Raw genomic sequence first — 13,317 nt, 5'->3', positions numbered from 1 at the left:
TGATACCCTTTTTAAGGCCCAAACCCGGAAAATGACATCCTATTAGGGTGGCGTTTTCATGCTCCATTATTAGATAATACAATTTATCTATCCTATCTAAGGACCACACCAGAAATACTGTAACAAAAGGGTAAAAAAAATACCCTATGTAAGGACCGAGAACCTCAAAAACCATACCCTATTCCGCGGCACGTACCTATATAGCCTATATATGAGAGTACCCCCCCCCCCCCCCCCGGTGAGGAAAGCACAAAGAAAAAGCGCGCTACAAATCGTCTAGAACGAGCAGATATATTCATCCGTTTTTATATCCAACTTCCAGGACTTCTTTGTTTTGGTCCTGATAACCTGGCTAAAGTATTTTATATTACTGTTATTATATGGCTGCCCGCAAGCGGGCAGGATGAGTCAAATCCTACGCTGTGATTGGCTACCCGAGTGGGCAAGATGGAGGTATCTAGTGCCCGCTCGGGATTACCCGTTGCCTGTCCGCTTGGCATCGAACGTTAATTCCGAGCAACAATGCAATCTTTTCTTTGATTTTTTCGTTGTTGTGGGGGAAAATACTCACTGAAGTATTCGGTAAACTCTCAACATTTAAGGAAAGAGAATGGAATCATCCTGGTGTGGTGAAAATTTTGTTTCATCTACAAATGGCCCAAACGTGCAAGAATACACCGGAGGTGAGTCAGTATTATTCATTAAATTTAGCGTTATTTAAGCTTCAGAATCGACAGTAGTTTATTTCCCGTACAAAGTCTTATAACGCAGTTCCTGCCTGCAACCCAATACCGCTTGCACTCAAAGGTCACCGTCCCACCAGAAATTGCACGCTCTCTTGGGCTGCCTGTGGCTATACGTAAACGTACAAAACTTTGATCATGTGATGCGAGTCTGTACGTTTACTTGACTTCACTAGTCGTAGTGACGGATCATGGAACACAACCAAGAATCGTCAACAGCATTGAATACGGTCGACAATTCTTTGAATGATGCTGATCAAGGCATGCAAGTTCACTTATTACAACAAAGTCCAGCCCTAATCGAAAGCTTGGTTGTGGATACATTGGAGAAGCAGTTTATGTTTCAAGGACAATGTTTGGTTTTGGGAGACTCTGGAGTTGGTAAAACAAGTCTTGTAAAGTCACTCACGGGAAAATCATTTAATTCCAGCCAACCCAAAACACAGGGCATTGAACAGAGTCTGGTGGACAAGAATTGGAAAAACTTGGCCATGAAGGATCTTATCTTCGGAGATCTATGGAATTTCTTCACAAATGGTCAAATGCTGGTGTGTTTTGGAGTTCTGACTGGAGATATAATTAAGCAAATGTGTATATTTCACAGACGTCTTGTATTATTTTGTCTCGGTGGATTACTTACAGTCCTCTTTTCAGAATTCGTATTTATGGCAATGGCAATTCATCCCGTCATAGCTATTTTCCTGACGTACTACCAGTTCCTGTTTTGTGCAGCAGAAATTGTTCTAGTATCAGCTTTATATTTCAGCCGTAAAGTAAGATTAATCCTAGCTACATTCAATTTCCTGTGTAAGTTTCGAGGGTTGGTTATAGGTTCGTTGCTAGCTTCAGGGGTATGCTATTTTGATGGAAGGTATCTTGAGTTTGTCAGTTCTCGGGGATTTCTTTTCTTGGCTACAGTAACGGGAACAGTGTTCGTCGCTTTTTTTCTACTGTTAGGACCGATGCCATTTGGTTATGAAACCAAACATCCATGGTATTGGTATCTGTGTCAACTAGCTGCGAATCACTCGCAACAAACTTTAGAGATTCTCTGCTTTAGCCGGTTGCTTTTGTCAATCTTACTTGGGTTGATATATGGCTTTTTCTTAGCATCTCTTGTCACCTTTTATACTGATTTCCAACACGAACAAATCACAAGTATACGCACTTGCCAGAAAGCAGAAGAAAGTGCTAAAATGGTCCTTTTACTGTTTCTTTTAATTTCGCCATTCGAGTTGTTAAAGGAACTATTTCCTTTTAAACGAATTGTTTCATTCCTTAAGAACGGACCATGGGGGCCGTACAAGGTATTACTCATTGTTCTTATCTTTTATCATTTCAAACTAGCATTGACATGGACAATTTTCTATTATGTGTTATTTTTTCCTCTATTTACTGGTTATACCTTATACGAGGAATGGTTTTATATCAATACAGTGCATCTAACTCCAGGGAACGTCCAACGTTCCAACAAGTTAGGTAAAATTGTTAACGGTAATGTTGAAATGAACAAAATGTTAAAACATGCTCTAAACGAGAAATTCGCTTTTCTTAAAGTGAAGATACTCGATTTTGCCGGAGATAAGGAGTATCGTGCCTATCATCATATGTTCCTTAGAAGCCAGGCAGTTAATGTCATTGTATTCAACATGGCTAAGTTTGCAGAGAACTATTTTAAGGAAATCTATGCAGGAATTGAGAGGCTGCAGTTCTGGATTGAGTCTGTCTGTAGTCATGTACCACCCAAAGTACCAATCTTCCTTGTTGGAACTCATAGCGGGACCATGGGAAAGAAATGTATAGGTATCCTAGATGAACAACTGAGAAGAAACCTTTGGAATAGCTACTGTGATGAGCTGGTGGTGAATGACACTGACAAGTTGATTTTCTTTCCTGTTGAGAATTCCTTGGGCAAAAATGATACTGGAATTCAAACTCTTCAAAAGAAAATCATGTCTGTTGCTGAACAATACAAAGAAACCATAGGTCGTAACGTTCCTCTGTCATGGATAAAAATTCAAGATGAAATTATCAGCTTCCGAGAAAAGAAAGAAGAAAAGTTCTGTGTTACAATTGGGGAGCTTCCAGCGGCATTTGACAACTATGTTTTCCCTAACTGGAAACAAGATATATTGACATACCTCCACGAGAAAGGCCTGGTAATTTATTTGAACAGGAAACCGGATGTGGATCTTTCCAGCTGGGTTCTTCTCAAGCCCGAAATACTGGTTGATATTATCATTCAACTTGTCACACCACCACTTGAAATAACACAACAAAAAGGCTTAAGGTGGGCCTGGCATCTCCTGCAGAAAAAAGGAATGCTGACCAACTCACTTCTGAGAAACATCATCTCCAAAGTGCAAGAGAATGAAGAAGCTATCACTGCATTCCTTGAGGAGTATGATGTGATCTGCCCCTTGATTAACAAGCAAGTGGAAATGTGTAACCCACACGAAGAAAGTGAAGAGCAACCAACACACTTTGTTCCCTCCCTGCTGCCAATGTCTTCAGATGGGGATGCACCAGTATGGCACGATGATGACACAGATAAGAAGTTCTACATATTCTTCAGGAGATTCCTTCCAGAGCCCTTGTTTTATCGACTGCTATCTCGTGCCCACAAGAGCAGTAAGGTGGAGTTTCTAAATGGCCAAACAGTTCTGTATAGAGATGCTGGCAAGTTCTGGATGAGGTCTTGGCTACCTTACATGCTCAAACTGATGAGAGAGGAGAAGATGATTGAAGTGACATTTAGGTGCAGGTAATATTGGTCTAGCTTTTTACAGCTATGTACATTGTAGGTCACCAGTCTTGCTAATGGGCTAGGGTTCACATCTTTGATGTAACCGATCAAGGACTGTGTCCTTGGGACTTCATGTAATACTAACCCATTTTGGACATAATGTACCTGTAGATGTACATTAATAAGAATTGACATTGTTGTATGTTAACTGGCACTAAAAACCCTCATCTTTATACTTTCCAGTAGGTACCTTCCTTTATCAGGAGGCCAATTAAGTACCAAATCAAAAAACTACCCATTGCAGGTGTATGCATGAATTATTTCAGTCTGGAGCAACATTTTATATACATGTACCTTATATGTGCTCTTTAAAAATCCAGTCTAAAATACTGCTTTGTATTAATGTGACAAAGACTGATAATTACAAGAAAAAAATAAAGATTGAAAACTAAAAAACACGCTTACTAATTTTTGAATTTTCAGGACTGACTGTGGAATGAGGCCAGCAGATGTATTGTCAGTAGTGTTTTCCATGGTTGATGGAATCTGTAAAAGATATTTCCCTTTTGTCAAGTTCCACTGTGGCCCAGCCTGTCCCTCAAGCAGATGTCCTGGTCACCAAGATGACTACTTGATATCACCACCAGCTGGAATGGACCAAGGCACCAGACCACATGTGTACAATGTTATGCCTGGACAACAGGGAGACAGAGTTGTACCCTTCTTGTATTGTGAAGATCACAGTTTGGAAGATGAATTGGGTGAATGGGTACTTTAGATGAAAAGGTAAGTGAAAAATGTACCTGTTTTGGGATAAGTTTAACTTATTTAAAAAAGGCTGTTCAGCAGACAAAATTATGTAGGCTGGACTGAAAAACTGTTTACTACAAATGGTTTAACTAAGCAACCTTCTTCCAATAAGCCCTCCCCCCCTCCTTCGTGATAGACTCTCCCTATCATTTCAATAGTATAGTATCATAGTATGGTATCATTTATCACTACACATTTAGCTTCCTATAGGGTACATTCCTTCATTGAAGTGAGTACACAGACGTCTTGCACTAAGAAATTAGAATAGGCGTCTTGCACCTGACCCATGCCTCCTAGAAGCGATACATTGAAATGGTGATACTAAAAACAGCCAAAAAGATCACATCAAAATTGTTCCAGATCCCAAATTTGATAGCAAAGTAATCAAAGTGAGAGATTTTATGGCAGTTTGAGTTTTGAACAATTGGGCAATTCCAGAAAATATCCATACCCAACAACGGACGGCTTCCATGTTTTAACCCCCCCTTGCCTTCGGAAATTCCAAAATGCATTACCCCCCCATGCCCTCAGAATTCCATAATCGTGAACCCCCCCCCTCCCCTTCAGATTTTCCGGTTTTTCTGGGAAGTACATTTTCGACTTTAAAAACGCCTATATGAACAAACAAACATGAATTTATGCCTCCTCAGGGCTGTGATCTAGCGGCGCTAGGCGACAAGAAAATTTTCTTTTTAAGTCCGAATTTGGCTATAATAATAAACACCATTTACGGCAGTTTTACTCCTCTTCGTTTTCTTGTGCCATTCAACTCCTTTAGGGAAAGTAGGAAACTAGAACAACGCATTGGATGAAAACAAAATTTATTTCTTTTCACCCCTTGTTTTATACACGCACACAATCCATAGAATGTCTGGGATCCCAGGACTCCTCGCATGCTTCAGTCGGCTTCAGTTTCTGGACCAAAAATTCAATTAAATTGTATCTGTGATTCCAGGCGCTATAAAGAGAAAACTTGTGGTTTCAATTACCACATTACGAATACCTAGTATTAACTATTTCAAACTCTTATAGCGAGGAAGAAGAAAACCCATTGTCAACAACATTGAAAACAACTTTATGCAAATTTATCAGTGATATGTGATGCGCGTCTTGAATGTTCGATACCACGTGCCCGAGACCCTCACGAGTAAACATACATCATTGCTGTTTTGTAATTATCTACTTTATTTACAAGATGTTACTGAAAAAAGTAGCAGTCATTAACCCTCATACAAGTGCAACCTTCCAATCGATCGACTTTTTAATTACGCCGGAGTACGTGGACAACATTGCGGCTTTTTCGTGGAATGTAACACGATCGCTTCTGAAATATCTTCGCTGCGCAAGCAGTACGCTGCGCAAGATTATACTTGATTGTACTTGAATCTTTCGAATGAAAACTTCAGAAAAAGCATTTCCTTTGTTAAAAACGTACATCGTCTACGGTAGAATTCGGCAAGGAACCGGGGAAACTTCAACGTGGCCGCTCGCTTGCCTTTGAGCAGACTTTGTTTACATCTTCGGCGTAGCGTTACAAATTTGCATAAATATTATCGAGATCATCGAATCTTAAAAGGCGATGTTACGTTTTCTTCATTTCAAATTGTAACCGTGTCTTCCTCTCAAAGATGACTGGAATACCTGTCCACCAAACCCAGTAATAAACAGTGAAGGAAGCGGAACTAAAAGATGGCGACTTTTTCGGCCGCTGTTTCACAAGCTGAGAATGGAAACACGCGCGATCGCTACCAGTACGCTGCACATAATTATGCTTGATTGTACTTTTATCTTTTGAATCAACATTTCAAAAACAGCATTTCCTTGATTAAAAAACGCGCAATAGCCCCCCCCCATGCCCTCAGAATTCCATAATGGTGAACCCCCCCTCCCCTTCGGAAATCCTAAAAGCCGTCCGTGGTATGGTATGGATATTTTCTGGAATCGCCCATTGTAAGGATTTGAATGGCCCTAGAAAACCAACTCTTAACTTAAAGTTAATTTTCCTAAAATGTCTGTCAATTTACTATTTTACAATACTTATCACACTTCAAACATTCTTTTGAGGTTTATTTGCATTAGCTGATTTTGAAAAGATTTTGAAATGATGTTATCCACGCAACTTTTTTAAAAGCCATTCTGGTCACATGACCTGAAAGAAAGTTAGCAATTAATATTTCTATATCAATGCAAATAGTCAAAGTGGAAATCCTCTTGTATTTAGAACATTACTTCCTATTCTTTTTCACATATGAAAACATCACAACTTTCGTTTTAAGAAAACAAGGTCATGTGATCTCTTCATGCAAGTTGCCTATTATAAATAATTATATTTTACTGTCTGATCTGAAAGTAATAAAAATACTTTTAATTATTGAAAATTATATTGACTTAAAAACAATGAGCAAATGTTATCCTGTTTAAGTGAACTCACACTGTTACAACTCACAATCACAATCTCCAATAAGCACACCCCCTTGAGCTACAAAATGTATTAAATAATTTGTTATTAGCTTCCTGGCCAATAATTGACAGTACTAGTTTAAAACAACTGTCAATATTGCTACAATTATACAAAAATCATGAAAACTTAAAACATTCAACTCATAGCATTATTTTGCACTTTCCCTACATTTCAGTCAAAAATTAGGACACTAAAAGCACTGATACACACAAAACCAAGCTATGTCCCTCTTGCTAGTGTTCAGTGTCTGTTAGGTGTAATCCTGACTCAAGATAATTACATGCTCAAATAACTACAAAAATTAAAATTAAGCTAAGGCATCTGACATTCATCATTTGCCTTAAATTAGCTAATTAAGTGGACAGCTACATTGTAGGTGGGATGACTGTGTAGGGGTGCACGTTATCCTAAATGTAAAATGTGCATTTCCTCATTTTTTGCAGGTGCAAAGGAAGATTAACAAAACTGTTCACTCAAGGAAGAAATGAATCAGACAATTAAAAAAGATAGAGGTATTCATGAAGATGAAGGCACTCAAATGCTCACTAATTAGCCAGGTTAATTCTCACTCATTAGTCAGGTTAATTAAGAGTGTTAACTAAAACTCAATGCAAAGACTGTTACAGCATTCATAATCAGTGATTGATTCTAATTAAGTTTGTTTATTAATAATTATTATTAGATGGAATCTGTAAATGAACTCATCAAGTATGTGAGACATGAAAATGTTCAATTAATTGGGTGCAAATTGCATCAAGTTCAGCGCCATATTTTTTCTTGAGTCTGAGCATAAAGACGTTTGTTTGGAATTCTGAGAATCCAGTCTGACTGGTCTAAACACAATGTCCTAGTGAGTGTGCCTTATGTAATACCTAAGGGTGAATACTGTATTAAGGACGGTGCCTACTATTGTTACTGCGCATACCTTCTGCGCATCTCGAGATACTCGGGTTTCCTATGGGTGGTGCCTGCTAATACAGGAATATTTTTGCGTGGTTTAAAACTATGCGGAGAAAGCAGAACTTAGCAAACGCTTTTGGTATCTCGCAAGAAAATTGGGGGTAACCATGCATTTTTCAGAGATAATTAAGCTTCAATAATTAGGAAAAAATCCCATACATTGCTTTATATTTTAGGGCTTTTTAGAGATATTATTGCATAATTATATCTGAAAAATGCGTGGCTACCCCCAATTTTCGTTTGGGATTCCAATAGGCCTTCCTAAGATCTGCTTTTCCCGCATAGTCATAAACTGCACAAAAATACTTCGACATTAGTAGGCATCGTCCTTAATCAGTTTATTTTGATAGCACTATGTAGGCAGCTTTTTAAAATGTTGCCTTTTTTAGAGGCACAAAATTTAACAGCAATTTTCATAAGGACATGTTTTCTAGGGTTTATACAAAGTTATGCACCTGTTTCATAAGAGGTTAAGGGTGCATTTGATTGATCATATTTCAGAATAAGAGAACATTACATGAACATGGATGAGTGTATGAGGAAAGGTAATGCTAATGCAAGGTTGCCATTGATCAGGATAAATGTTTCCCTAACTTTTCACTTAAACCACAGAACAATAATTATTTTCACTAACCATCCAAGACAAATCCTTTGGCAAGGGAGCTGGTTATGAAGCCACCAAAAAAAAATTCCTTTATAGTACATAATTATTTTTGAAACAACTTTATAACCTTTTCCTGAGAGAAAACCCTTGTGGCTAGACAAAAATACAACTGAATTCCCACACTTTTCCGTTTACTTTTTCCTGACTGTGGCAACCCTGTGATATCTTAACACAAAGTAACTTAAAATGAGAAATCTAGATGCAATTTCATTTATTCTTATTCTGGAATGTGCAGTTCAAGAAAGTATCCATACTCCCCACACGAAAGTTTTTTTGCTTTGCACTCCCAACCCTGCAACCCCCCCAGGAAGTTCATATTTCGCTTCTAAAATTTTGACTTTAAAGACTCCCCTCCCCCCAGGAATTTTTAATGACCTTCTATGGGGTGAGTATGGAATTTTTTTCTGGAATTAAAGTTAAATAAAAGGCCTACCTACAATATAAAAGAGATAGCGCTGCTCCACATCTTTGTACAGTATGTCACTCACATGCTCGGTCTGAGAAAGAAATACATGTATGTCAACTGTATGAAGTTGGTTCACATTTCTGAATTTGTTTTTTGTTTTTTGTTTTTTGTAGCGTAAGTAATTAAGCCTTATTGTAATAATTACACGAATTTAGCTGTATGTTTTTTTTTTCACATAACTAAACAGTAAGTATTGTAAGGGTCTGTATTGTAAGTAGCATACTGTTATAGTGGTGTATGCAGTTTGAAATTGAAAAGTGATATAAATAAAAATGTAAAAAAAAAAGGTTAAAAGATCATTTTTTTATGTAAAGTATTAATTATTTTGTAAATGGGCAATATTTTAATAATTAAGCTGAAACAACTCTTGCTCTGGTTTCCCAGTGTTGATAAATGAAGGGATGAAGCAGGTCCTTGTTGAAGTTGAGTATTAATAATTATTATTCTCATTGATTAACAAATACTGAACCTACATGTACACTGTAGAATATCACACAACCATACCAGTTGAACCTGTCCTTACAGACTATAAATTATCTGGATTAACCTTCTCATTATGGACTACAGTCCATACTAACGTCCCATGAAGAAACCAAATTTCATCAAAACTCTACCACTGTAATAGACAATTCTCCAATTAAACGATACAGTTCACACTCAGATCTCCCAAATGGTGCCTGTATCAACCAGGTGCAATGGAATGTGTACCAAAAGAAAAAATTCAGAACAAGAAAGAGCCTGTATTTACATTTAGTCATGTAATAGACAATCAACTTGAAACTTGAGCATTGCTTCCTGCTGTGCAAGTCTCTGGTGATGTGAACTTTAAGACTAGCTTGTTCAATTCCTGTTTCCCATGGCCAATGAGATATTCAAATATTTGCCCAGAGTTTAGTGATGATGTCTTGAGACTGTCTGAATTCCAGGGTGCAAAGAAAGTCAGCATGTACCAGCCCGAAAATCATTTTAACTAACCAGAAAAAAAAATCACAAGTAGTATTAATTTATACACTATGTGTTATAATTAGGTAATTAACTAGTCGTGTAATTAATAATTGGCTACTTTATTAATAATTGATAATCCATAATAATTTCACGAAATCTTTAATAATAAACAGTAAAAGCGTGAACTATCAGTTGGCCCGGTAAGAAACTTAACACATTGGCACAATGATTCACTGTTAAACTTAAGTCGTGAATGCCTTTGTCTTTCTTTTACCTCTTATGAAAATTTCTACATGTACATTAATTAGTTCAAAGTCTCATGACATTTTGTAATCATTAGAACATACATGAACCAGATACTAAAAGTAGGGTCTTGGAAGAAACAAGTGATGTTTATATACATGTATGAATCTCAGCACGTGCACCGGTGGATGAACAACATACATCTTGCAATTCGGCATTTATCTACGCACTTCTTCTGAGAAAAATTAGTTGAGACTTAACAAAGTCCCACTAGACACGCTATTAAACGCAACAACGAGGAAAGCTGCCGGCAACAGCTCAGTCAGAACTTGATCATGCATTTTGCCGCCAAAAAAATATTTCCCGCCAGAAAATGTCTTAAGCTGAAAAGAGCACTTTTATTAACTGAAAAGTTCACAGCTAATCATAACTTTTTGCATACATTTAAACTTGACATCTATTTTTGCTTCTCATGCAAAATTATTACTTCAAGTAGATAAGATTTCTGAAAAAAAAAAAATAGCTTGGCTGTCAGCTTTCACGCAAAAGCGGAAAGTACTATGTCACGCATTGATCAGTGTTGTCGTAAAGAAAATTATGCAAATTTGTGGTGAAATGAACATTTTAAGATCTTGTCAACTTTGATAAAGGTTTCAAAGGAGAAAAATTGTTTCATTTTTGCAGTTCACATCTGATAATTTATGGGAAAATAATAGGACGTGATCAATATATTTTCATCAACTGTGACATACTGTGTAGAATTTATTGAAACGCATGTGACAATGCAAAACCTATGAATGCAACTGAATGAATTTCTTACTAGAGTACAGGATCAAAACCTTTTTGGTACGTTCATTGAATAATGAAGCATGCATAATACAGGAAACTAGCTTTCTTTGAAATAATTCTTATTTAGCAAGAGTTTATCATGCATCATCACACATTATGTCGGGCATGAAATGTAATGCGATACTTTTTTCAAAAAATTCCCTTTGTGAGATTAACTTGAAAAACGGGTTTCGGTTCATATAAATCCACCCTGAAGTTAAAATATGTCTTATAGCCCCTGGCTATCGGACACAACTTTCTCTGCATGCTGAATTCTCAAACTCATTAATAATTTATAGAGATAATACAAAGGATATCAGTACCATGAAGGACTGGAGGTTTGGAAATGCAATCAAATAATATTATTATAAAAATGGTGAAACCTTGCATTGAATTCCTCCATAGAATTATTAATGGTTTGAGAAGCCACGTCAACCACTCAAAACAGTGTTTCCAATGAGATTTTGAACAAGTCTCCTGTAACTCAGTGGTAGAGCATCCAAACTGGTAATCGGAAGGTCTTAGGTTTGAACCTGATAGGAGCACACAGATTTTTTTTTTCTGAGTATGCCTGTTTCATTTACTGATTAATACATCAACCTCAAAGTTGGTCTAAAAATATAGACTGCCCCTCCAAGGACTCTGGAAATGAGATTAAAGATGGCAGAGGAGGACGCCATCTAGGTTTGAACGTAAATCGTAGAGGCATGGAACGAGAATTTTTCATCTTCATTCGTGTTTGCCTTTGCAATGGGCCGGTTCAGAATATATGCGTTATCGAAGAGCGTGCGCGCAGAGTTTGCCAACAAGCTCTTGATACTGAAATAATTGTTGCGTTTTATATTTACCTGCGGTCATTGACATCATAGTTTTCCTATTGAATCGGAATAGCATGGACAAAATAAGCATTGGCAGGGCAGGGAGACAAATAGAGCTTTCAGATCGTAACTTGAAACCGCAGACGAAATGGAGCTGCAAAACGAAATTAGCATGTTCATGTTCTTATACAAATTTTTATGAGTTGGCTCTATTTTGTTGAATTTTGGCATAGAAATTAAGTTAATAGTTTTGGACTTTGAGTTGAAATACTTTGGACAAAATAAGTTTTAACACAGGTCAGTTTCGACAAACCAGTTATAATTGACCCCGAGAATTGATCTTTGCCCGTAACTTTACACAGCATACAAAAATAACAAACAAATATTCAACGTTTTATGTAAAATTGGGGCTTTCACTATATAGCCATACAAAAGTTTCTTTTTTAAACATTGATACAAATTCAATTGTTGCCAGTGAACAATATTTTTCTACGCAAGACTTTCACAAACAACAGTTTTATAATACCTGAGTCACGCAACGCAGACAAAGATTTCTTGTCTCACTTGGACTACTTCGCTTACAAAAGCTTTTTGGAGAAGGGAAACATGTTTTTAATGTAACGAGGGTTTCTTTAAAACAGTTAAACAACGTTAAGTCTTCAAGAAAGATCTACGAAGTTGCTAAGTTGGTTAGTTACAATTTTGAACAACTATGTCTGACATGAACGTGAAGTTGACCCTCTGGAAACTTATCCAACCATTCACCCCTCCTCCCCTCTGGAATTTCCTGGGCCATTGATCCCCCACCCCTCTGGAATTTCCAATTCCCTCCGTGGTGGGGGTATGGATATTTTCTGGAACCACACATTTACATTTTGGAACATGTAGTTCACATGTGTGTTTGCTTGCGCATTTGTGTTTGCACTGTTCATGCCCGGGGGGGGGGGGGGGGGGGGGGGAAACAGACGGGGATGCTCGTCGTCTCACTTAGGGGTGTAAATTTTGGATTTTGGTCTCGCTTAGGGTGTTCCGGGCAAAGCGCCAATATTTTAAGCCGCCAAGATCTCGTTTAGGATTCCGTGAAGAAACACAGAATTACGCGAAGAGAAACAGAAGTCAAATTTTCTTTTTAACTTGTTTTGTTTACCGCATTAGGGGTCAAAATTTGCTTAAGCCACGCCCAGATTGGTCTCCTTTAGGGGTAACAAAAAGCTTGAGCCACGCCCAGATGGTCTCCTTTAGGGGTTAAATTCAAAATTTCCGACGAGCATCCCCGTCTATTCCATATGGGAGTCCCCCCACGGGTGTTCATGTGAACCAGCCCTTACACTGTATCTGCTGGATAACGTTCTCCAGTCCTTAAACAACTAGGACCTGGTTTTCAGACCTCAATGGTTTCTAGAATCTATCTCTCTTCCTGTAAAATCTTAAATGCAATCCCGTTTTCAGACTTGCAGGTCAAAATGGTTAAAATCTGTACCCTATAATTTCAGACCAAAACATCACAAATACCATACCCTTTGGTGCCCTGTGCATAAGACTGAGTTACAAATATCTTGAATGGAAAATTTAAGACCACCTTTCCCGGATTTCAGTGATGGAAAAATGGTCATTCTTGGATCATTTTCTTTGT

The 13,317-nt window shown here is 37.7% G+C and overlaps 1 protein-coding gene across 2 annotated transcripts; it reads left to right on the top strand.

The window, feature by feature from the left end:
- The first annotated feature begins 855 nt into the window (after positions 1 to 855).
- On the top strand, positions 856 to 9,898 carry LOC146460769 (uncharacterized). 2 transcript variants are annotated; one of them, XM_085087539.1, is made up of 3 exons: positions 856 to 3,507; positions 3,973 to 4,275; positions 7,204 to 9,893. In XM_085087539.1, exons 1-2 carry the CDS (start codon positions 935 to 937, stop codon positions 4,265 to 4,267), a joined length of 2,868 nt encoding a protein of 955 aa, XP_084943665.1. In that variant the 5' UTR covers positions 856 to 934; the 3' UTR covers positions 4,268 to 4,275; positions 7,204 to 9,893. The 2 variants fall into 2 exon arrangements, with proteins under 2 accessions (XP_084943665.1, XP_084943666.1); XM_085087540.1 differs by having other exon boundaries at positions 858 to 3,501; positions 7,204 to 9,898.
- Positions 9,899 to 13,317: the final 3,419 nt, after the last annotated feature.

Source organism: Pavona decussata, unplaced genomic scaffold, assembly GCF_977016875.1.
Source record: "Pavona decussata unplaced genomic scaffold, jaPavDecu1.1 SCAFFOLD_207, whole genome shotgun sequence".
Taxonomy (NCBI): Eukaryota; Metazoa; Cnidaria; class Anthozoa; order Scleractinia; family Agariciidae; genus Pavona; species Pavona decussata.
Note: the sequence above shows the minus strand (reverse complement) of the source record. Positions and strands in the feature narration are given on the sequence as shown.

Bases quoted from the DNA above. Each gene is read 5' to 3' on its own strand.
- LOC146460769 (XM_085087539.1), top strand. From the start codon at position 935: ATGGAACACAACCAAGAATCGTCAACAGCATTGAATACGGTCGACAAT. The intron at 3,508-3,972 runs GTAATATTGGTC...TTGAATTTTCAG, and splicing joins GAAGTGACATTTAGGTGCAG to GACTGACTGTGGAATGAGGC.